General features: G+C 37.3%; 2 protein-coding genes across 2 annotated transcripts; one reads left to right on the top strand and one right to left on the bottom strand.

The window, feature by feature from the left end:
• Positions 1-71: 71 nt before the first annotated feature.
• LOC129804181 (intraflagellar transport protein 172 homolog) lies at positions 72-17,421 on the top strand. The gene is made up of 8 exons (XM_055851261.1): positions 72-832; positions 903-1,126; positions 3,570-4,593; positions 8,383-8,710; positions 11,339-11,515; positions 11,578-12,889; positions 12,949-13,448; positions 16,386-17,421. Exons 1-8 carry the CDS (start codon positions 161-163, stop codon positions 17,372-17,374), a joined length of 5,226 nt encoding a protein of 1,741 aa, XP_055707236.1. The 5' UTR covers positions 72-160; the 3' UTR covers positions 17,375-17,421.
• On the bottom strand, positions 17,407-24,524 carry LOC129804182 (regulation of nuclear pre-mRNA domain-containing protein 1B). The gene is made up of 3 exons (XM_055851262.1): positions 24,168-24,524; positions 23,359-24,104; positions 17,407-17,959 (listed from the first exon to the last, which is right to left on the bottom strand). Exons 1-3 carry the CDS (start codon positions 24,316-24,318, stop codon positions 17,810-17,812), a joined length of 1,047 nt encoding a protein of 348 aa, XP_055707237.1. The 5' UTR covers positions 24,319-24,524; the 3' UTR covers positions 17,407-17,809.
• Between the last annotated feature and the right edge of the window lie 25 nt (positions 24,525-24,549).

Genomic DNA, 24,549 nt, shown 5'->3' with positions numbered 1-24,549 from the left:
CACATAGATTCTACACATACCATGATTCCTCGTCATGTCTAGATAGAAGTCCTATACACCTGGCGCCTCCATGGCAACACATTCACTGGCAACAAACAATCCCTCCAGAGTCACTTGAGATTTTTGAGTGGTGTGCAGGTGTAAAGTGTGAAAATTAAAGATGCAGTTGAAGTTCCTGAAGACTGTGGTCGAAGCCCAGGACAAACTGAATCGGGTGGCAGCTCTGTCATGGTCCGCCAACAATCAGAAGCTGGCTGTAGCCACTGCAGACCGAATGATTTTGCTCTTTGACGAGAACGGTGACCGGAGGGACAAGTTTTCCACGAAGCCGAGTGATCCGGCAAATGGGAAGACATCCTACGTTATCCGAGGATTAGCCTTTAGTCCTGACTCAACCCGTCTGGCTGTGGCCCAAAGTGACAATATTGTTTTTGTGTACAAACTGGGAGAGGGTTGGAATGAGAAGAAGGTCATCTGCAATAAATTCCCACAGCCTGCATCTGTTACGTGCTTGGTGTGGCTAACTTGTGGAACAATTGTGGCTGGACTGGAGGATGGTCGGGTGCGTGCTTTGCACAGCAAGAACAATAAATCCCAGAACATGTACGGAGCTGAGAGCTATACTGTGTCCCTCGTTTCAAATCCCCGTGGAACTGGTGTCCTCAGTGGTCATGAAGATGGCTCAATTGTACGTTTCTTTGTCGTCGAGGAGTTCGGGGATGTATCTGGAAGAGTCACTCAACACCCCGTATCCCCAGTCGCACTTGCATGGACTCATGCTGGGTTTATGGCCGCCGGCTCTGACCGGAAGGTTTCCTTCTATGACGATCAGGTGAGTATTGCCTGACAATGCCTTTCATCGGCAAATACAAAGTCACCATTCCACCCTCATTGGGATTCAGGGCAAAACGTCACGTATCTTCGATTTCTCGAGGGATGATTCAGAACGGGAGTTTATGATTGGAGCATCAAGTCCTAATGGGCAGACTGTGGCCGTGGGAAGTTTCGACCGAGTAAGGATATATACTTGGAGCTCAAGACAGAATACGTGGAATGAGACAGCTGTCAAGGAAATTCGCAATTTATACTCGGTAACAGCACTGGCATGGAGACGAGATGGTGCCAGGTGGGTTGACTAATATTGTTCGGAATTGCTATAGATGAGGTTCTTTAAAGTTTAAATTTAAAATGTTAGTTACAAGGCGGAGGTATTATGGTCAGAAGTGGTGTACAACTTAACAGAAGTGAATAAAAATTGTAAAAAGTGGGAGCTTTTAAAAATAAACTAGTAAACCCTCGAAAAACCATAACTCTGTCCATTTGCGGTCTATTTAAAAAACTGAAGTCCTCGGACACTCCCAAGCTAAACAGTAAAATAATAAAAAATTAATTAATTAATATAGAAAAAATGAACAATCTAATTTAAGGCTTAAATATGCGCACAAAGTAAAATCGACTTAAAAATTAAACATTAATTTGCTGAATAAAATCGACCGCTCAAAATAAGAAATGAATAACTCGCAGTAGGCAAATTTTACAGGTGAACAATTTGAAACTGGGATTTTACAGGCAGAGTATAGGATTTTTGAGATTTAAAATCTCTATAACTTTGAAAATAATTAACTTTTAAGTATAATATTCACAGGGAAGGTAGAGGGTTTAATATCAAAAAAGCGAATAAAACGATTTTTGTGAAATATCGAGTTGTTTATATTCTGACAAGTCGATATGTGAAACCATATTTGTTGGTATTTGAGACTATTTAAAGCAATATTCGTGGGCCAAGTTCGTCTCTCAATCCTATTTAATTTCAGTGTCAAATATACAATACAGTGGTGGAAATAAGTATAATTCCACCCCATAATTCTTAACCCTTTAAGGACGATTGGAACACCGCTGTCCCATAAAAAAAAAATTCCTGACTACCTAAAGTTTTTTTTTTAAATTTTGTTTGTACGTAATTGCAAAGTAGAAGGTTGAAGGAATCTGGGATATTTTTTTCAAGTCTAGAGCTATTTGCTATATAGTGAATTTTTAAGCTAAAAAATGACGAATTTTTAAATTCTCATATTGAAAATTGATTACAATAATTTTTTATACTTCCAAGTTTTTCTAAGAAAAACCGTTTTGGAACAAGAAACTACAATACTCAAACATAATATTTTTCATTATAGTGAAAATTATCAGTCATTGATATCGTCAGAAAAATTCCTTAAATTTTTAAGCTATTTTTGTCCCTATTCTTTATATAGAGACAAAAAATACATCAAATCAGACTCTGTTGTCTTTTCGAAGGTTAGATGTAGAACGTTTCACAAGTTTTGTTTATCGGTTTCATTTTTATTGCTGATTTTCGGTCAGCGAAAACTATCTCGTCGTTAAAGGGTTAAGGAAATTCAACAAAAAGAGAAATGTCGAAAAAAATCATAGTAGACCATAACGTCCTTTCATGTTTAGATTTTTTATTCTAAGTATTTTTATAAATATAATAGAATTTTGTTTTTTAGACTGGAAGTAAATATAATTCCACTCAATAAATTGAGCGCTAGGGTATTTATTTTTGACCAAATTTAGGTTAGTATCTTTTAATAATTTCATGTTTAACTATAATTAATAAGTTAAGTTCCATTTTCTAAAGTTTTGCATTAATTTTTGTCGAAATATCGTAGGAAAAATGTTTAATGAACAAAAATAAAGGTAAAATTAAAGTCTTGGTGGCGATGGATCTTATGAACTAAGAAAAATGACTAGGTTCTATCAGATAATTGTCAAATTTGTCAATATATTCGCCATACATGCCTCTTAATGTACCCCAAGGGTCAAAAATCATTGTTGTTAGAGGCCAAAAGAGATTTTTGCCTCTAACAGTGTTGCTTTACAGAGGAAAAAAGGACCTTGCACCGAAATTTGATCCCGAAAGAAAACATCTAAACAGCCAAAATCCCGAACAGTAATATTCCGAATGGTCCAAAATTCCCAAAACCAAAATGCCGAAAGGGCCAAAATCCGGAAAAGCTACAAACTCGAAAGAACCAAAATTCCGAATAGCCCAAAATCCCGAAAAGCTCAAATCCCGAAAGCCAAAATCCCAAATTTGTCGAAATCCCGAATTAATTAATTCTTCCTTCTTGCTGGAGGCAAAGGAATTTTTTTTGTGTTTTGGGAATTTATTCCACACACTATCCTCTGGATCCTCCGTATAATTTCATGTCTTTCAGAATTTGGATTTGGATCTATTCGGGATTTTGGCTTCAGAATTTTAGCTCTTTCGAAATTTTGGAGTTTGAGGATTTTAGCTTTCGGAATTTTGGATTATTGGGCTGTTAGTTTTCGGGAATTTGACTTTTTGGGATCTTGACTTTTTTGGATTTTGGCTTTTCGGAATTTTGGTGTTCTGTATTTTTCCTCTCGTGATTTTAATCGACACCATCAAATTTTATACACTTTATCTCTGCAAAAATGTGCTATACAAAATATTTAAAATAGATAAACTAAGCAGTAATAAGCCTAAATAAGTAAATGGAATTAGGGATTTTGTTTTTATAGGATTTATCATTATTATTTTTTAGATTAACAATTGGATCACTTTGCGGAGCTGTTCTTACATTTGAATCAGTTTTGCGACGAACAGTTTGGCAAGACAAGTTTGAGCTGACTTTTGTAGCTCCAAGCCAGATTCTCCTGAAGTCTCTGCAGGAACCTTCAGACACCTTGTCGATTGAATCTGATCTAGGAATGGAGATTGATGATGTCAGAATCATGGGGAAGGATAGCTACTTGGTGGCCAGAACAGACGAGTCCCTGATTCTATGTGATCTCATACGAGGTCTCACCAGTGAAGTAGCCTGGACAACATCAGGAAGACATGAGAGGTTCTATTTTGAGAATCCTAATGTTTGTCTGGTGTTCAATGCTGGAGAACTCTCCCTGATTGAGTACGGAGATCATTATATTTTGGGTTCAGTTCGGACTGAGTTTGTAAATCCGCATGTGATCTCTGTGCGTCTCAATGAAAGAGGAACATCCAGGGATAATAAAAAATTAGCTTACTTACTCGACATGAAGACGATTTGTGTAGTGGATCTTGTTACTCAATCCACAATCACTCAAATTTCTCATGATTCCAAAATTGACTGGATTGAACTCAATGAGACTGGACACAAACTTCTTTTCCGGGACAAGAAGATGCGTTTGATGCTTGTTGATATCGCCACGAGCAGGAAGCAGACTCTTTTGGGGAAGGTTTCTTTCGTCCAGTGGGTTATTCAGAGTGATGTGGCGGTGGCTCAGAGTGATGCTAATCTGGTTGTTTGGTACAATATCGATATGCCAGAACATGTAACAATTATGCCGATTCGAGGGGAAATTGTGGATGTTGTCAGGGAAGATGGGAAAACTGAAGTGCATGCAATTGAGGGCTCTACAAATCATATTTATGCCCTGGATGAGGGGCTTGTGGAATTTGGCACTGCGGTCAATGATAGTGATTTTGGCAGAGCAATCCTCTTCCTGGAATCCCTGGGCGATCGGCCAGCAGCCACTGCAATGTGGCATAATTTGGCCAATATTGCTCTGAGGGAGAAGAACTTAAGGGTGAGTTCCAATTTATAAATTCAAAGTTTTTATTTCAAACAATCTCTTTTTGACAATTTTAATAGACCGTTAAAGGCTGCAGTCTAAAAATGGTCCTTAATAAAATAAATTAATTGCTACATTCGAATGACTCAATCTTTGGACAACTTTATTTTTTCTATGTTCTTAATGGATTTCCCCTGCCTTTTTCTGGAAATTTGACTAGCTATTAAAATATAATATTATAGTGGACCAAATTTATTTGAAACACACTAAAAAAAATGAATTGTTCAAAACTTGAGTTATCCGAAGTTAGCGCACTTCCCCATATCAGTCATAAACCTTTAATCAGGGAATACTTTCGAATTTCAAAAAGATTTATGGTTTTATTTAACCTGACAAAATTTGAAATGTAAATCAATTTAGATATCCATCAAAACTCCACAAATTAGAATTCATTGCAGATGGAATCTAGAAGGATTAAATTTAATTACGCGCACTAAACAAAATATACTCAGTTTGTAATTGATATTAGCGCAATCTGGAAATCTTGAAGCATTTGGAACTCTCATTGAATTAATTATGATGAGTAAACTGTGTGTGTGATAATGATGGACATGCGTTGGATTTAATTTTGAACTTGTTCATTCCATTAGCTCATTCTCTCAAATGTTGTGAAACATGGGACACAATCACACAATGTGGCATACGGAGAGCTTAAAAAATTTAAGAATATATATTCCAAAATTTTCGAAATTCTTTTCTAAGCCAAAATAGACCAAGTATTTAAATTTTTACTATAAGCCTTCATGAGGATTCATAAACGAACAACGGTTTTTAAGGGATTCGAAAATAAAATCATATAATATCGAAATATACGCAATATCGAAAATTAAAAAAAAATGAAATATTGAAATGATAGTACCCCTGATATGCCCTTCTTAAAATATTTTCGTTAGGAGAGATATCAATTTCGACCAAGCTATTTTCCAACATTTCTGCATTAGTCAAGAGTCCAGAATAATTAGTATCAACTGTACATGAACAAATTTTCCGTAATACGAACTTCAGACCTAAAAGGCTCAGGCATAAGGCCGGCTTCAGACTGGAGGTTTAGCCTAGTTCCCGAAGGACTCAAAAATCTTAATAACAAACAATTTTATTTATTTTTCAAAATCTAATGAAACATTTGCCATTATTATTCAATCCCAAACAACGATTTCCTAAAAAGATCATGCTTTATGAGGAATTAGAGTTAAGCCAGATATATAAACCTTAGTTCCGAAGCCCATATAGGGCTTAATTTTTCTAATTCCTTATCAATCAAGATTTTGTGGAAAATTTTGATTTAGGATTAGATTTTAAAGGCAAATTGCTTAAGAGATTCTAAAATACTTGTTATTCATGATTTTAAAATCTTTGGGCTAAAACACTAGTCTGAAGACCGCTTAACGTTTACAGGATAAAAGGTAAAACAGTGTTCTAGTTAAAACAGAGAAAAAATAATAAAGATTGAATTTGTTATAATAAATAATCAACCAAGTGGAAATTTCTATCATCTAAGAAATCTTGTAATAAGACGAGTAAAAATGCCACAAATTACCCCATGCCTGAAAATATTTTCTTTATAGGAAAATGATGTGCGACATAATTATTGAGCAGTATTGATATTCTCTCTTAGATTTTGGGAGCTTGTAAAAAAGAAATTAAATCCCCGTTTTGTTACATTTTACCCCCTATGAAACATTTATATTTGTATACATTAGGAATCGTTATAAAATACTCATTAAAAATTAATTATGTAGGTACTTGGCAGAATACTCAAAAAAAATTATTTCTGGACAACGTCAAAATCCTATGTAACTCACTTCCCATATTTTCCCGTGCAATAAAATCCATTGGTGTGTGTGAAAAGCTTTCAAATTGCTCTTGAATCCAAATGATGAAACAAAAGGTAACAAATTACAGGGAGCTTTTAAAGTGAATGTCTCATGTAATAAATTTCCTGAATAGGACTCAATGAAAGTGTCTGAAAATCGATTCCAATTCTACTTGAAAATAAAACACTCCATTCATTGTGTTTCTATACAGTTTTCATCTATAAATATTTGTTAAAAAAGAAAGTAAAAATATCATGACAGCCCAGAAAAAAATTGAACCGTTTTTCCGTAATGGCAAAAACGTATTATTATTTATTATTATTATTTTATTCCACTCAGGTACTTTTAAGCAAAAACGTAGTTCATTGAATTTAAGAGCATATGTGGGGTGCAGTGAAAATGCAAAAAAAAAATGGGGAACACTTTATAGCTTTTAATTGGTAAAAAGCTTTTGGTAATTGAACTACGTAAATGGCTAGTAAAAAAATAATAATGTGATAGCCAGAAAAATAAAATTAGTCTTTATAAAATGCAATTTGTTAATAAAAACTTTATAGAAATTGTAACAAGGATGCGAATTGAAAAGAAGAAAACATCAAATTAAGTGATAGAAAAGGTAAAGTTAATCAATCCAAAATAAGTATTTTTTTAATAAGCAATAATAATAATAGGGGTATGTGTAGCACCTTTGAATTTTGGTATCTTTGAAAAAGGGTTTTTATCTCCTATTTTTAAAAGTAACTAGACTTTACCGTCTAAATTAAAAATTAAAATAAGGAAAAAATTCTATTTCAAAGGTATCCCAAAAGATGCCCCACTTCCCCCTAATAATGCCACGAACAGGAAAATTTTCTTAGAACATTAAAATTTTCTACGAACAGTAAAATGTTTTAGGAACAGTAATATTTACTGCGAATAGTAAAATCTCCTGAGAACAGTAAAATTCCCTTAGAGCAGTAAAATTCCTTGCGAAATGTAAAATTTTCCGGGAACAGTTAAATTTTTAAGGAACAGTGAAATATTCGATGACCAAGAAAATTTCCTACGAACAGTAACATTTTCTGGGAACAGTAAAATTTAATGGGAACAGTAAATTTTTTTGAGAATAGTGAAATTTATAGGAACAGTAAAATTATTTGTGAACGGTAAAATCTTTAACGAACGATGAAATTTCATGGAAACAGTTGAATTTCCAACGAACATTAAAGCTTTCTGGGAACAGTAAAACTTCTTGCGATCAGTAAAATTACATGCGAACTGCCTGCAACATTTCCTGTGAGCGGAAAGATTTCCTCCTAAAAGTTTAATTTTCGACAAACTTCGTATATGTGTGTATGTGTATGGTAGACCAAATATTTTATTCTTTTATAAAAGACCCAGTTGCCCATAAGCCAAAATTTCTTAATGACGAAAAGATGTGAAGTTTACGAATTTCGTAAAAGTTATATAATATATTTGCTGGTGTAACGCGAATGACGTAAATGCTTAATATAAAATTGAGCTAATATAAAAATTCTGATGACAATGGCCACAAAATGACGATATTACTCTTCAATTTTTTATTATACTTTATGAATATAAATCAATTTTTAATTACCATCCAGTGTGTCAGTACTTTTATTTTTAATCCAATTTGGGATTTTTCGTATGATTTAATTGGTACTGGTTCATCCTTTCGAGATTACGTAAAAAAGTATGATTAATAATTGGTGGGATTATGTGGTTAAAACGCTACACTCTTGCATAATTTATGTCTTGATGAATAAATTCATTTTTACATTTTTCACACCGATGATGGATTAAATTGTTGATTAATCCATAAATCAACGTATAATTTGTATGCAAGAATTTTGCTCTTTATTGCCGTGTCACAATCAGGTGATATTCAATCTGCTAAATCGACATGAATGGCATGTAATTGAAATTTCAGGTGGCTCAGAGATGCTTTGCTGCTCTTGGAAATGCATCGAAGACCTTCTATTTGGCAGAAATAATCAAAATTGCTGACAAGTACGAGGAGAGTCATCAACCAGGTTCAGGTATTGAATGTGCAGAAGTGAGAGCTCGTTTAGCACTTCTAAATGCAGACTTGAGAACTGCTGAGAGGATTTATTTGGAACAGGGGGACATTGAATCTGCCCTGGAAATGTATAAGAAATTGGGAAGATGGTCAGATGCCATAAAATTGGCCGCAAGAAGGGGATATCATGGATTAAAGGAGCTCGAGGAAGCCCAAATGGCCCATCTACTAAATTCAGGTAAGTGAATTCAATTGAAAAATTTATTAACCTTATTAAACTTTGAAAATTCTTAAGTACTTCGGTCAGTGTAAAATTTAAAGTGTTTTTTTTTTGTTTTAAATCAACTTTTTTCATATTTATTTTAAACGAAAAAAATGGATTTTGTACCATTTTTGACTTTTAATATGCTGTTTTATTGTTAATTCATTACTGGACAAGCTTCGCCTACAAATAAGTTTTGGCCACACCCATTTCAAACATAACAGACTACTTAAAGTGATTTTCATTAAGTTTAGTATTTCATAAGAATATGTAATTACATTTCCAGGAAAACCATTCATTTTATTTCAATATAAGGATGGGTTTGATTATCCCGCCTAAACATAGGCCACGCCCATAATAATTCTCATTACTCATGGTTACTCGAAAATCACGCCTATTATTATTTGTTAATCATATTGTCCAATTTGCCTCTTCCCACACCTGTTTTTCTTCATTATCTTTTAGCTAAGATTCATTACAATTTCATTATTCAATTTATTAGCAACTTTTTTATATATTTCTTTTAAAACTGTTTTTTCATTTTATTTATTTTTAATTTTGGGTTGAGACTAATTGAAATAGTTCTCCCCTAGCATATTAATATACTAGAAATATTCAGAAAAAATCATAATTTCAATTGGCTAAACTAGTAAAGAGGGCGTGATCTATATTTTGTTCGCATTTACCAAAAGATGATCTATATCATCTAGATGTTTTATTTGTAATTTAAATAGTTTGAATTCCCAGTCTCATGCAAAGAAAAATTATGAGTTTCTCGTAACTTTCACGAGTTGCTCAACTAACCCGTGCTTCTAGCGTTCCCCAAGATCCAAACGTTCGGCATTGGTTCTCGGGTTTCAGGGGGGTTACCTAAGGCTTTCCCGAAATTCAAATGTTACTTGTAGGTCCTCAGTTTCCTCAGATTTCCCAGCGTTCCAGAAGGTTCCGATAAGCTCAAGCCTACCATTGATTTCCATGCGTTAGCTGGAGGTCTCCGAGTATCTCGTTAGTTCCTTGAGCTTCTCGCGGATCCGTTGTAGGCTTCCCGAATTTCATAGTTTTACACTCGTTTTCTGACGAATCTTTTTCACAGATTCTCCAAGTTATCATGTATTGATCGCAGATTTCCCGGTGGATTACTAGTTCTTTAAGCTTCCTGCCGGTTCCATGTAAGTTTCACAGGTTTTTAATCAAACTCTGTGGGTTTCCTAAGTTTCTCAGATTAGTAAACGTTCGCCCTTGATTCTACGGGTTTCTTGCGAGTTGCCTGCGCTTTCCCGAATTTCAAAAGTATTATATTGTATTTTGTATTGTATTTATTTTGCCTTCATGTGTCTTGACAATAACCCCCCATTCCATGCGTCCGTCGCCGTCTCAGCGTTGGCGACCAGCCTGCAAAGCCAAACGGCGGAAATGCTTCTTCTCAGGCTATATAATCTTTTGATGTCTTAGACGATCTTTTGCTGTAAATGGCTTGCACTGGACTTTTCCCGTGTTTTCCAAATGTTACCTGTAGGTTCCTCGGTTTACTAAATGTCCCAGAGGGTTCCAAAAATGTTCGAACCTTCTTTGCAGCTTCTCCAGGTTACCATGTGTTAACCGCAGGTTTCACGGGTACCTTGTGTTAACCAAAATCAGAGAGGTCGAGGCTTATTTTGTGCGGACACTTAAAGATGAGCCATAAATACCACAGCACTGCGTTGGCGCTCGTTTATGTACTGAGGGACTGGCCGAGCTATGATCATCTATTCACGCTATGCTCGTGAGGAACATACCAACGGTACCAACATAGTATGAGCTTTACGTATAGGCCACAGGAGAGGAATTTTGCACTTACCGCGGCCTTTCGTCTAACTTTTGTAAGTTCCCTAAGCTTCCAGTGGGTACCTAAACTTACCTAGATTCTTGCTCGATTTCATAGTTTCCTTGTAAATTTCCCGTGTTTTCCGAATTACAAACGTTTTCTATAGGTTCATATCGGTTCATCGGTTTTCCTGCGTTTCTGAATATTCTCTGTAGATTTTCCCGTAGGGTAAAGTGATATAAGTTGGATATAGTGTTACAAGATGGACAATTCGCCGGTACAAGTTGGACATGGCTTTTTTCTTGATAAATACAGTCCAAAATTTGTTTTTAAGCAAAAGGAATCAAATTATAAAACTAAAGCATTAAAAATACACAAATAAAAATGAAGTACTAAATTTATCAAGAAAAAAACCCTGTCCAACTTGTAGCATTGTCCAACTTGTACCACACCCTATAATAAGTATCTCAAAAAGTTCCACGCTGGATCCCGAAAATTTATCCAAGCTTCTCTAGAAGCCCATGCGTTACACGGGGGCTTCTCGAGTACTTTGTAATTCTCTGCAGGTTGTTCAAGAGTTTCCCAGATTTTCAAACATTCTAGGATTTTCACACATATGCCGCAGGTTTCACGGGTTCTTATAGGGTTATCCATAGGTTCCCTGAGTTAACAAACGTTTCGTGTGGATTATTTGTCATCAGTTTCTTCCCGTGGATAATTTACAACAGTAAAATAATTCCTAGCATATTTCGGTAATGCTAAAAGAATACTTTTAAAATAACTCAAGGACATCATTTCAGGGCAAGAAGAAGAAGCCGGAAAAGTACTTGAAGATCGAGGTGATTGCGACAGAGCCATGACCTTATATTTGAAAGCTAAAAAACCAGCAAAAGCTGCAAGATTAGCTCTCAAGCATACTTATTTATTGCAAAATGAAGAGCTAATGTCCCGTGTTTCCACAGCTCTGGTGAAATCAGGTAAAATCGATATAAATTGGTAAGTTTCAATTATTAAAAAATCATAACACTTGTTGCAATAGAGCTGTTTGAACTGGCCGGAGATTTGGCACACAAAATGGACAAGGCGGAAATTGCCCTTACAATGTACAGGAAGGCGGGTGCTTACGCAAGGGCAATTGATTTGGCGCGATTTGTAGCACCGGATGAGGTGACAAATTTGGAGGAGAGTTGGGGTGATTGGCTTGTGGCGAAGCGTCAAATGGATGCCTCAATCAGCCACTATATTGAAGCAGGAGCCACCCTGAAAGCCTTAGAAGCGGCTGTTGCAGCTAAACAATGGCGTAAAGCCGTGCAAATTGCTAAAGTTCTAGACGATCCGGATGAGATAAAAAAGTACGCGTTAGATTTGTCGACACATTTAGCCAATGCTGGAGATATTTCAGGGGCTGAGGGATTGCTGGTCCGAGCGGAATTGTATAAAGAAGCTGTTGAGTTCTTAAACAAGCACGGAAAATGGGAAGAAGCTTATGAAATTGCTGAAAAGTATTTGGATCAACAGGAAGCGAGGAAGATGTTCATTGATTTATCGGTTAAGCTAGAAGAAGAGGGAAAATTCAGGGATGCTGAAAAAGTTCTCATTGCCATTGAAGAACCGGATCTAGCCATTGCAATGTACAAGAGATTAGAGCATTACGATGCAATGATCCGACTTGTTGAGCGATACCATCGAGATCTATTGGAGAATACTCATCTTCACTTGGCCAGACAGTTGGAATCCAAGAACAGACATAAGCAAGCTGAAGTTCACTTTTTGGCCGGAGGAGATTGGAAATCAGTTGTCCACATGTACTGTACCGTAAATAAGTGGGAGGATGCCTATCGGGTTGCCAAGCAAAAAGGTGGAGACGGAGCAAGCAACCAGGTGGCATTCATGTGGGCCAAGTCTTTACCTATTGAAGGCGCGGCTAGACTTCTAACCAAAATGGGTCTCCTGGACAGTGCTCTTCAATTCTCCTGCGAAGCTGGTCAGTTTGATTTCGCCCTGGAACTATGCAGGGTCACCGGCAAATCTACGGAAGAGATTCATCTAAGAATGGCTATGGCACTTGAAGATGAAGGAAAGTTCCAAGAAGCTGAGAAAGAGTTCATCTTGGCTAAGAAGCCTCGGGAAGCTATTCTAATGTATAGTCATGGAGGAGACTGGCAAAGTGCCCTACAAGTAGCTGAAAATCACGCTCCTGAAGCTATTAATGAAGTCCTAATGAACCAAGCTGCTGCAGCATTAGATGCTAGAAATTACACAGAATATGAAGCCCTAATGATTAGAGCTGAGAAACCTGATTTAGTCCTACAGCATTACAAAGAATACGGAATGTGGCATGACGCTCTAAGGTAAGATTCTAAGCTCACTTTTAAAAACTATCTAGCGTAACGTAAACAACTTATTTCAGAATTGCTAAGGAATATCTTCCGGCTGCAGTTAATGAGATCCAACAGTTGCAACAAAAGGAAGCTAGAGCTTCTTCATCAGCTGACTCTAAAGCCCTGCTAGCTAGAGCAACTGAACATGCAAGGAATGAGGAATTTAGGAAAGCTGCCGATTGTCTCTTGGAGATCAATGCCACGAATGCAGATCGGGTTACTGAAGAACGGGCCATGATCCGAGCTGCTGAAATCTGTAATCAGTTTCTAGAAGGCACTGATTCAGTTGAAGTAGCTAGGGAATTGGGTCCGAGATTAGTTGACCATGGTCAAATTGGTCCAGCTGCTCAATTGTATCTGGCCGCTGAGATGCCAAAGGAAGCAGTTGATGTCTTCATTCAGAGTGAGAACTGGGCCAAGGCAAGACGCCTTGCTAAGGAAATTGATCCCCAGCTCGTGATATATGTTGAGCAGCAGCAAAAGAATCGACTGAAGAATGAAGGCAATGTTGAACAATTGGCAGATATAGGTAAGTGCAAACATATAATTAGAAAAGCTAAAACATTTCTAGCAACGGAATCAAAAGGACCAATTTCTGCAATCAAAATGTTGTACTCCGTATCCTGATGGATCATACGCTCTTGCTTTCTGACTCCATAGTCTTCTGCAATATGTTTTTTATGTTTTAATTTTCTTGATCATTTTACGGAAAAGTTGGCTTTCTAATCGCATAGTATCAGTCATCGGATTTGTGTGCTGAAAGAATAATACCGCGAACGCAAGTTACTGGTGATATCGGATTCCACAAAACGGTTAAAAGAATCATTCCTAGATCGAGTGAATAATGGTAACGTTTGTGACGTTTAAGGGTTAAAAAACTGTGAAGATCGTCAATTAAAAAACCTTGTGCGGGGATCTTCTTTCTAGATGAATCAATAGAGTTGTAGATCTATAATGTAGTGGTTCCAAAGTTCCAATCTCTATCAGAATAACGTGTTTGATTAACCATGTTCCTTAATCAACATTTGATTTACTATCTGAAAGATTTCAGGATGATTAAACAAAACAAATTGCAACGAAGGTAGCGGTCCTGAACAGTACACAAACAATGGACTGTCTCAATCTTCCAATACGAGAATACTTTTGAAGCAAAAAGGAACCGAACGAATGAATCTCTTGATTCAATTAGTAAGTGAAGAATTCCAAAAATAACTTTGCTAGTTATTATAAAGGGTTATTAAACTCGGAGCAAACTTATATGAAGTTGACTGATGAAAATTTAGGATCTTTTCACGAAAATTCTTGGACTTCAAATACTTTACAAAATTACCTGATAACTGCAAGATGTAGGTCAACCTTAGGGCCTTGACAGACATGAGGATTAGCCGAGAGACGGCTTAGCGTAATTATACTCGACATACTGGTTAAACTTCATTTCCATCATTTTCCACTAAGTCGTCTCTCGGCTTAAGTCGTAAGTGTGTCTAGGGCATTATATTTCAGGACGGTATTCGGCGTTAGAGGGTTTTCGATTATAGTTTGTCTCAGTTCCGTTTTAGCTTGGTTTTTAAAGAGCTCAAGGGCTCAAGATGTCTAGGTTAAGATGTCCTGAACTTTCTCACTCTTCCAGGACAATCTGTAGAAAATGAATGTATGATTCGTTATATCAAATCAAAACCTGCACGGTCAGCTTCTCTTCCTAACTTACTAAACTAGCCGTATACTGCATACGGATCTCGATCTATCTTCGAACTCTTCGCCATTGTCTCTTACTACGAGTCACAGTCTTCGAGTTCCACTCCAAGGCTGAGACAGTAACAGCTCATCGAAACATAGTTTTACCCCTGAAAACTAGGTTGTTTCTTCCTCATTTTTTTCGAGATTAGTCTAACTCGAAGTGTACTCAAATGTATTCTATGGCTACAATTTACTTCTCGGTAACTCTCATATACTTCATGATTACATAAGATCAGAAATCGTCCTTCCTCAGATAGAGCGTCCAGCTCTCAAACTCGCAAAAAAGTTTACCATATTGTTTACTACGGGCCTATGTTTCGAAGCAGTACATGTCACGCTGATTGTCAGAATCTTAGCCCTGTATAGAAATAACTCCGTTTTTGTGATAAAGTCTCTAAACTAGAACACCCTTGTTAGACTAAAGTATGCCTTATTGTCTCAGCAACTGAACACGGAACTGATCTAAGTTGTTATCGGCTATAATGGTTGACCTAATACGGACGAGAGCGTCCACGTCTACTACCAAAAAGTTATAGTTTCCCATCCGAAATCTTGTTTGACTTACACTTTCCGTAAGCATAGTTAGAGTTCCAACTTTGTTTTTGCTTTCATTTATCCGTATTCAAATGTTAATATAGTCAACATGGACTAGGAACTGCGTAGAGTAATTACAGTAGAGCCCCGCTATAGGCAATATTTGGTTCCAAATTTGATACTTGGGTCGCACTATAGTCCATGTCATTTTTTAAAATTATCAACGGCTTTTAGTATTGAAATTGCTCGACGGTTTCCACTTTCTTTTTTCCGATTGTGGTACTTGTCCTCGCTCTCTTCATTATGGATCACAATTATCACAACTACTGAATAAATTTTTGGTAGATTACTGATGATAATTAGCATAAGAAGGTCAAGGAGATGAACTCCCTCTGGATGCGTCAGGGGGTGCAATCTTTTCAGGACAGGAAAACACACAATTCTTTACCAAAGCTTTCGACGCTTCAACGCGTCTTCCTCAGTGGTCAAATCTGTGATTTGTCTCTGAAATTTCGTCCACACTGTCTATCGACTACTCCAAATGAGGACTCACAGGGAAAATTGGGAATTCGTTGCGGGTACTCCTTCTTGGACATTGATCTCTGTTCTTGGACATTGAGATCAATGTCTGTAGATCCCCCATACTTACGTCTGATTCACGGATTGATGACTTCTATTTCAAGCTGATGCAAGAACACATAGAGTAGTCTACTCATTCCCTGTTATAGAGGTTTATAGGCATAAAGCTCTCGTGATAGCAATCCGTTCATCTTGACTTGCATCGACCAGCTTGTGGAAGCCTTCCTTTTCATGATGTACTAATCACCGGCTAGCGCCGCATGATTCCTTCGATCCATGCTCTCTCTTAGTTCAGTTATTGACTATCAGCAGAGAGCAGACGATTCTTGTGATCCTTTCAGTAACTGGAGAGCACTCACTCCCCTTTCTACTCAGTCAATCAAATAGTTTGGCAACTAGCGAGAGGGTTGCAAGAAAGAACACGTACATCCCCTTACTTCCTAAATGGAAAGTATAGAGAAGACAACTTCTACCACTTTGTTGTTCACATCAATCATGACGGTAGTGACCATTCTAATCTAGTCAAAGCAAAACCTGTTCCTTATAGCAGAATTTATTGTTTCTGTGTTTTGTAAATATCATGAACATGATAAGGCGCATATCATACTTTTTATAGACATCAACGGAGCTTTGGACCTCTTGGCCGAGCAAGGTCAATGGACCAGATGCATCGAGAAAGCTAAGCAACACAGCAGTCCTATCCTGCAAAAGTACCTAGCTCTCTATGCAGCTCAACTAATCCGAGATGGAGATTGTACTGCAGCTTTGAATCTCTATCTAAATCATGGCATTACGGCAAATCCTCAGAACTTCAATATCTACAACCGAATCGCTGTGGAATGTCTTGGTTTGCGAGAACCAGACGGACAGTCAGTCTGGAGAAACCTACGAAACTTCCTCTATCAGCTAATTCAGGTTTTGAGAGCAACTGAGGGAACAGAGCCAGATGTCTTGGACCGATTTGACTTGTTGCTCCTCATTGCTCACTACTACACTACAAGAGCTGCTTGTCGTCAGGTTCCTGCTCTTCAAACCATAGGTGTTAGGATCTCAACGGCTTTGTTGCGCTACACAGAGATCATTCCAGTTGACAAGGGATTCTATGAGGCAGGGATGGACCTTAGGGGAATGGGAAGGGAATCTGAAGCTTTTGTTATTTTGAATCACTACCTGGATGTTTGTGAAGCCATTGAGGAGGGATCTGGAAATCTTGTCGATCACTCAGATCTTGCTGCAACGGACTTTCCGAGTTCAGTGCCCATCCCAGCTGATCTGCACTTGAAGAACGAACTGCAGTTGCATGAGGAAGTTAGGGAGTGGGTTTTAGCTGTCAGCATGGATCAGCGTGTGGACCAGTCCTTACCCACGGATGATCGTAATCTCTACGAATCGAGCCTAGGACTTTCCGATCAATCTTGCGTTGTATCGGGATATCCAGTTGCAACAAGGCAACCAGTTATTTTTCAAAGAAGCCACCGCATGGCCAACCGTGATGCCTGGAGTAAGTTAACAGTAGCAGCCAAGATGGCGCCCCATTCGGATGTTCCAGGACTGATTGAATTCGTAGAAAACTGGTGCGGTCCTGCAAACTTTATTTCCAATTAGGAAATTCAAATACTTAATGAAAATACGGTATGAATATTTAGAAACTATTTATTCATTTGTTTTTCTGACTCCCTACAATTGTATCCAGTGTTTTTTAAACTCCCTCTTACAGCAAAAACCTTTGATCAATATTACAATTTTTTGTGTGTTCACACGTGATTTATTTTCACACAATGAAAAATTCACATCTAAACTGAGAGGAAATGTTTAGCAATGTCGGGGAAAAGGGATTTTCAAAAATAATAGTTAACAATATTCCTTTTGTATATTCACTACAATCTCTTGCAATGATTACAATTAGTGTCCCCTTGATCTAGTTCAAATTAGAAGCGTCTTATCAAATCATATAATTTCTTTTTTATTTGTTCTCCGCGATGTAGCAAATCTTTAACAACTTTCTTTTTTTCATCTTTCCTTGAGAGTACAACTCATAGTTTAGTGGATGTTGAAGAGGTCACCGGCGGAAGGAAGAGGAGCCAAACCGCCAGTGACGTCAGGCAATTGAGTGAGATCTGGTAGATTTTTCAGATGGTTCCTAATCTCCTTCTGCACCTCCTTCATCTTTGTCACTTTCTTTGTGTACTCCTATATAAAAGGAAAAAGGCGTTCTTAAATTTGGGACGAGTTGAACGGTTACATTTTAGTGTTATAGAGAAGAGCAATTGTCTACATTTAGGAAGGTAAACTATTCAATAGACAGTTTTTTTGAAAGCCAATACAGTTCCTTAAATAGAAATACTCCTTTAGATGGCTTTGACTTTTTTGACATTAAAAAATCGTTAGAAAAAATAATTCAAGGTCATTGGCATGGACGAAATATCGAAATTAAGTCTTTTCTAAAGCATTCGTACAAATTCATTCTTTTTTCAAAATGGGATGGTAAAGCATGCCATGCTTCGCAAAATGCTCAAACTTGGGACTTAAATGTTGTATCTCAAAAATACTTTTGCATCATTTGTCGTTTACCGGTTCTCAATTGATTCATAAATTAGTCAAAAGATCGCCCCGATCGCCCAAAAATAGCTTAAGAGTAATAAAATTGATTTTGACATAAAAATTACTTATTGGTTATGAGCTGGTTCATTAGCGGTTCAAACATGTCAGAAATTTCAATACCTTTCCAACGAGGCCAAATGCTAATCCGTTCGGTTGAGAAATGCGTTCTCAAGAGCCATTTTGACCTTTGACCTTGAAAAGGCGTTAATAGGAATGATTCAACGGTGTTTTCATTTAAGGAATGTCCGCTTAAATAACATCTAAAACATATCCAAAAATGAAAAAAAAATTGCACGACGCGCTTACGAGTAACCTCAAAAACATATTTTCAGTGGGAAAAGGAAGCGATTAAGAAAAATCAAAGGCTTGTCAATAAGTCCCGGGTACCATACCGATAGTTAAAATTCTGAAAACTAAGATTCCGAAAGCCGAAACCTTGAATTCTTAAGTGTCGTAGTCGTAGCTTCTCCCATGACTGCACCTGCGCTTGTTGGAAGCAAACAGAAATTTTCTGGGTTTCGGGAAATTATTCTACACCTGATCCTCCGTATAATTTTGCCCTTTTCAGGATTTTGACTCATTCGAGATTTTGTTTCTTATGGCTCCGACACACCTTTTAGATCAGGAAAATTTCATGTAATCGAAATTAACGCATCTTTCTTTGTCAAACTTTTTGCATATATCTATCCCACACTTTCGGACTCTTCTTCTTCATTTAAACATCAGATCAATTTAAATTTAGTTCAATCTAATTTTGAGCGCGAAAGAATGAGATAGACATATTCAAAACGTATGAGAAAGAAAATGATGCGAATTTTGATTTCATGAAATTTTCTTGGTCTAAAAGGTGTGCCGGAGCCATTAGGAATTTAGGCTTTCAGAATTTTGGCCGCCACTACAGTAGACTCTCTCTCAATCGGGCATATGGGGCAAAATGTCATCCAAATTATCGAGAGATTCGGGCGTCAAAATCATTGTAAATTCCACAAAAAACATTTAATTGCAAAGAATCATGATAAAATAAGTCACTACAGCGAATTTGAGCAATTTACTTCAAAATCAAACGTGAAATTGCTGATTAGGCGAGAGTCTACGTCTACTGTATTCGTTAATAGTCGCAGGGCCGACTTATGAGGGGGTCCTCTGTAGGTTGCAAGTCTCAATCTCAAACCGTTTGGCCTCTAGAGATGGTAACGGCAAGACTGTTTGATGAACGGCAAAACAGCGTGACGCGAAAAACTCGAAACTTCAGATTTTCAAAATTCTACCAAAATATGACCTATTGCACTATGCAACAAATTGACAACTTTTTTTGGCACACGGATCTCACATGGTACGTTTGGTAGATTTGAGTCCCCTGATCAAGAATCTGTTCTTGGTTTTTCTCCTATTACGTCACAATTTTCTTTAATTATTTTTTTTTGTTTTTGCTGTTTTGTCTCATATTATCAATTATTCCTCCGGTTCTAGTGTTCAGAACTTAATAAATGGGCATCCGTTAGAAAGGTAAGTAGTTGTGCTTCAACTTGAAAATTATGTGATATTTTTTCAAAAAATCCTTGGGGGCGGAAAAACAAATTCATCAGTTTGTTGAGAAAATAAGTTTTTTGGCAAAAATTTGCAAGATTTCATATGTTTTAAAAATGACAAAAATCAAAAAATAAGGCATATAGAGGTATCGGAGCAGGATGTCTACTATGGCAAAAATGTAGTCCTAAGTGGAGTCTATTGTGTGCTGAAGAGAGTACATTAATATTTAGTTTTGTTTAGTTTATATGATTTTTCAAAAATTGCTTTCTTAGGTCATTTTTGGGAAATTTTAGTTTGATTTTGTTTTTCCGCCCCCAAGGATTTTTTGAAAAAATATCACATAATTTTCAAGTTGAAGCACAACTACTTACCTTTCCAACGGATGCCCATTTATTAAGTTCTGTACACTAGAACCGGAGGAATAATTGGTAATATGTGACAAAACAGCAAAAACAAAAAAAAAATAATTAAAGAAAATTGTGACGTGATGGAGCAAAATCAAGAACAGATTCTTGATCAGGGGACTCGACTCTACCAAACGTACCACCACCGTATCAAAACGGTTCCAAAAGAAAACTCTAACAAAATTGTAACTATATTTCGTAGCAAAACTGTAAAGAAAACTCTTTAGAAAAAACAAATATCTTCTCTAGGTACAAATCGATTCCAAAGAAATTTGTTCCAATATTTTGGCCAATGTCCAAAAGTTTTTACCGTGTGGCTTAACTTCTATAATTTCTTATCAATCATGATTTTTTGGAAAATTATCACTTAAGATTGGACATGGGCAAGTGATCCATTAAATTTTGAAAAACCAATAAAATTGGTTGTTATTTTGAATTACGGGATCATCGGGAACTGGGCTAAACCTTAGGTCTGAAGCTGGTCTAACCCTGACCATTTGGCCTCTCATCTCAGAAAAAAGTACTGATAAGTTTCGAACACAAATAAATTACCGGTACTCTACCATTTACGGTAAGATCTAATGCAGTTGAATTAGTAATTTAAAGACCTTTTAATTAAGTTCAAATTTGGTCAAATTGGTTGACATACAAATCTTCTAAAGTGGTTTAACTTGAACTCGAAAAATTCAAAATGGCAATTTTTTCTATGTTTGATTGATATATTCGAAATATCCACTTGAGTTAATGTCAAAGCATATGCGAAAATTAAACAAATTCGTATTGCTGTTTTCGAAATAAAACATGGTTTTGGTGTGGTCGAACGGAAATTTGAAATTTGGTGGGTTAAATATTCTCCAGGATCAACCTGAGTCTATTAGAAGCTTAACAAACTTTATAATTCTGAAGCTAAAATAAAAATGACAAATTTTCTTTTCATTTCTTTCACTATGACAGAAAATTTTCAGGTAAGATGAGAATAGGTGCAGGACAATAGCCTTTACCTCCGAATTGTAAATCTTCAAGGGATTAACTCATTCCCACTTTTATTTACAGGAGTTTCTATTTTCTCGAATTTTTCTATACAATTTTGGTTTTCCTTTTTTTTGATTTCTCGAGTTTTGCGATGCAATTGTTGAGTTTTTAGGATTTCGCGATGGTATTCTTGAGGTTTCTCGAAGCAATTTTTCAGTTTCTCGGATTTCGCAATGCAATTTTTGGGTTTCTCGAATTACGAGATTCAATTTTTGAATTTCGCGATGCTATTTTTAGGTTTCGCGATGGGATTATTGGGGTTTCTCTATGCAATTTTTGAGTTTAGTGATGCAATTTTTGGGTTTCTCGAGTATCGCGATGCAATTTTTGGGTTATTCGAGTTTCGCGATGGAGTTCTTGAGGCATCTCAATGGAATTTTTGGGTTTCTTTAATTTCTAAATTCAACTCTTGAGTTTCGCGATGCTATTTTTAGGTTTCGCGATTGAATTATTGGGGTTTCTCTATGCCATTTTTGGGTTTAGTGATGCAATTTTTTATGGTTTTTCGAGTTTACGATGCAATTTTTTATGGTTTCTCGAGTTTCTCGATGCAATTTTTTGGGTTTCTCGAGTTTCACGATGCAATTTTTGGGTTACTGAGATTTCGCGATGGAGTTCTTGAGGTTTCTCAATGCAATTTATGTGTTTCTTGGATTTCGCAATGGAATTTTTGGGTTTCTTGAAGTTCTAAATTCAACTCTTGAGTTTCGCGATGGTATTTTTGGGTTTCGCGATTGAATTCTTGGGGTTTATCTATGCAATTTTTGAGTTTAGTGATGCAATTTTTGGGTTTCTCGAGTATCGCGATGCAATTTTTGGGTTATTCGAGTTTCGCGATGGAGTTCTTGAGGCATCTCAATGGAATTTTTGGGTTTCTTTAATTTCTAAATTCAACTCTTGAGTTTCGCGATGCTATTTTTAGGTTTCGCGATTGAATTATTGGGGTTTCTCTATGCCATTTTTGGGTTTAGTGATGCAATTTTTTATGGTTTTTCGAGTTTACGATGCAATTTTTTGGGTTTCTCGAGTTTCGCGATGCAATTTTTGGGTTACTGAGGTTTCGCGATGGAGTTCTTGAGGTTTCGGTCAATAGGTTGATTTAATGATAATTGAAACACGGAAATGACCTTTGGTTTCTTCTCCTTTACTTTCTCATCTTAAAATATGTCTTAAAATTCCATGTAAATGTAAAAATGTAAATTGTAGGTCTGAGGAAGAAGGAAATGCCCTCCGAAACGTCGGTTTTGAGAAAGTAAAGGAGAAGAAACCAAAGGTCATTTCCGTGGAATTTTTAGGTTTCTTGAATTTCTAAATTCAACTCTTGAGTTTCGCAATGCCATTTTTGGGTTTCGCGATGGAATTATTGGGGTTTCTCTATGCAATTTTTGGGTTTCTCGAGTTTCGCAATGCGATTTTTTGAGTTTCTCGAATTTTATGATGCAATTTTTGGGTTTCGCGATTTAATTCTTAGGGTTTCTCTATCTCTATGCAATTTTTTGGTGTAGCCTTGCAATTTTTGGGTTTCTCGAGTTTCGCGATGTAATTTTTTGGATTCTCGAGTTTCGGGATGCAATTTTTGGGTTTCTCTGGTTTCACGATTCAATTTTTTAGGTTTTTCAGGTCTCGTGATCGAATCTTTTGGACTTTTAGGGGCTCGCAATGTAATTTTAGGGTTACGCGATGCATTTTTCAGACAATTGACAATATGCTCTCAATGAGTCACCCCTTAAGGTTGCTTTATCTCGGAATATCGGGGCGTTTTTACAAAATAAAAAGAATTGTGCGTAGCCTGTAAGAAGCCATCTAAGCAACCAATGAATAAGTAATCAATAGGGGTAAAGAATCGTTAAAAATAGTCGGAAAAAAAATGTAGAAAAACCATCCCAGGACCCAAAAATCAAATGGAAAAGTCAAAGGAAAAGACAAGGAGAATGTAGTTGAAAATAGGCTTTAATGGCAGGAATAAGTGACACTATCTGAAGATAGAACACCCTCGTAATTTGTCTAAGGGGGTCTTTGTACCTCTAGTCGACTTTCTGCTTGTGCCAGCAACTCTCGCTGTTCCTGCTGGAAGTCCTTCAGCATATTCTGCAGCTTCTTCCTGTCCTCCATCTCGGTGCACAGTCTCGCATTGTACTCATTGAGCAGATTGAGGGCCTCATTGACCTCGCGGGAGAGTTTGTGGGCAGCCTCCTTGTCCTCAATTTTGCTCAGCATGGACACCTCTGAGAGCTCCACGGGTAGATTGGCGATTCTCTCGCGTACAGCAGCATCGCTGGACGCTGAATTTTCAATCTCAATCAGAGCCTTAATGAGCTCCTCTGGCTCCGGAGGATCCCCAACTGGAGTGTGTGGGCTCAAGGTCACGTGTGTCTCCACCGTGCCATTCACCTCGACAGTCTCACTCTTCACATGCTCCTTTGGTTTCTCTGAGGATGACGCTTTGGAGCGCTTAGAAGCTTTTGCGTGCTCCTCGTGCTTGCGCTTCTTCTTACTGGGCTCCTCCGCGGGCTCTGGCACTGTGTGCAGTGCTGTCTGGTAGCTCTGAATGGCCTCAGCTCCATAAACTCCCCGTTCCAACCAAATACTAAGGATTCTGTCCAGGCTACTAATAGTCTTGCTCTCTTTCGTGCACGTTTCTGCAACGTGCCTAAAAGCCTGTTCTAGGGATTTTGCAAACTCTGTCCCATACTCTGGACCCTTTTTCTTGCTATTCTGAATCACATCATTGGCCAAGTACATGAAGGTCAGTTTCTTGTGTCCGGGAGCTGCAAGAAAAACATCTTACCGTGAGGTTATGTGACAAAAATTTTCCTGTAGTCCACACTTACCCCTCTGCAACTCCCTCAGCCACGTCTTCACGATCACGGCATGATGCTTGCGGTGGTGGATGAGCCAAAGGGACAGAGTCTGGATACTCTGCTGGCTGGGATTGAGCTCAGTGAGTTTTTTCACGAGAGCAGATTCCGTGAATGAGGACATCTTGTTGCGCACTTTTCCACCGCAAAATCACCAAGATTCCACACGCACAACACTTTTTGATTCTACTTGGATGGAGAACAACTCTAAAACATACTCAAACACCAAATATAATGGTAGAAAACACGAGTTTTCCACTAATATTTATTTTTCACATCAACACGGCGAAAACGCAGGAAACTAAAGATGTCAACGAAATGCGGCGAAAGTTTTTTTTGTTGTCTCGTTGTAAAC

This window comes from Phlebotomus papatasi, chromosome 2 (assembly GCF_024763615.1).
Source record: "Phlebotomus papatasi isolate M1 chromosome 2, Ppap_2.1, whole genome shotgun sequence".
In the NCBI taxonomy this organism is placed as follows: Eukaryota; Metazoa; Arthropoda; class Insecta; order Diptera; family Psychodidae; genus Phlebotomus; species Phlebotomus papatasi.
Note: the sequence above shows the minus strand (reverse complement) of the source record. Positions and strands in the feature narration are given on the sequence as shown.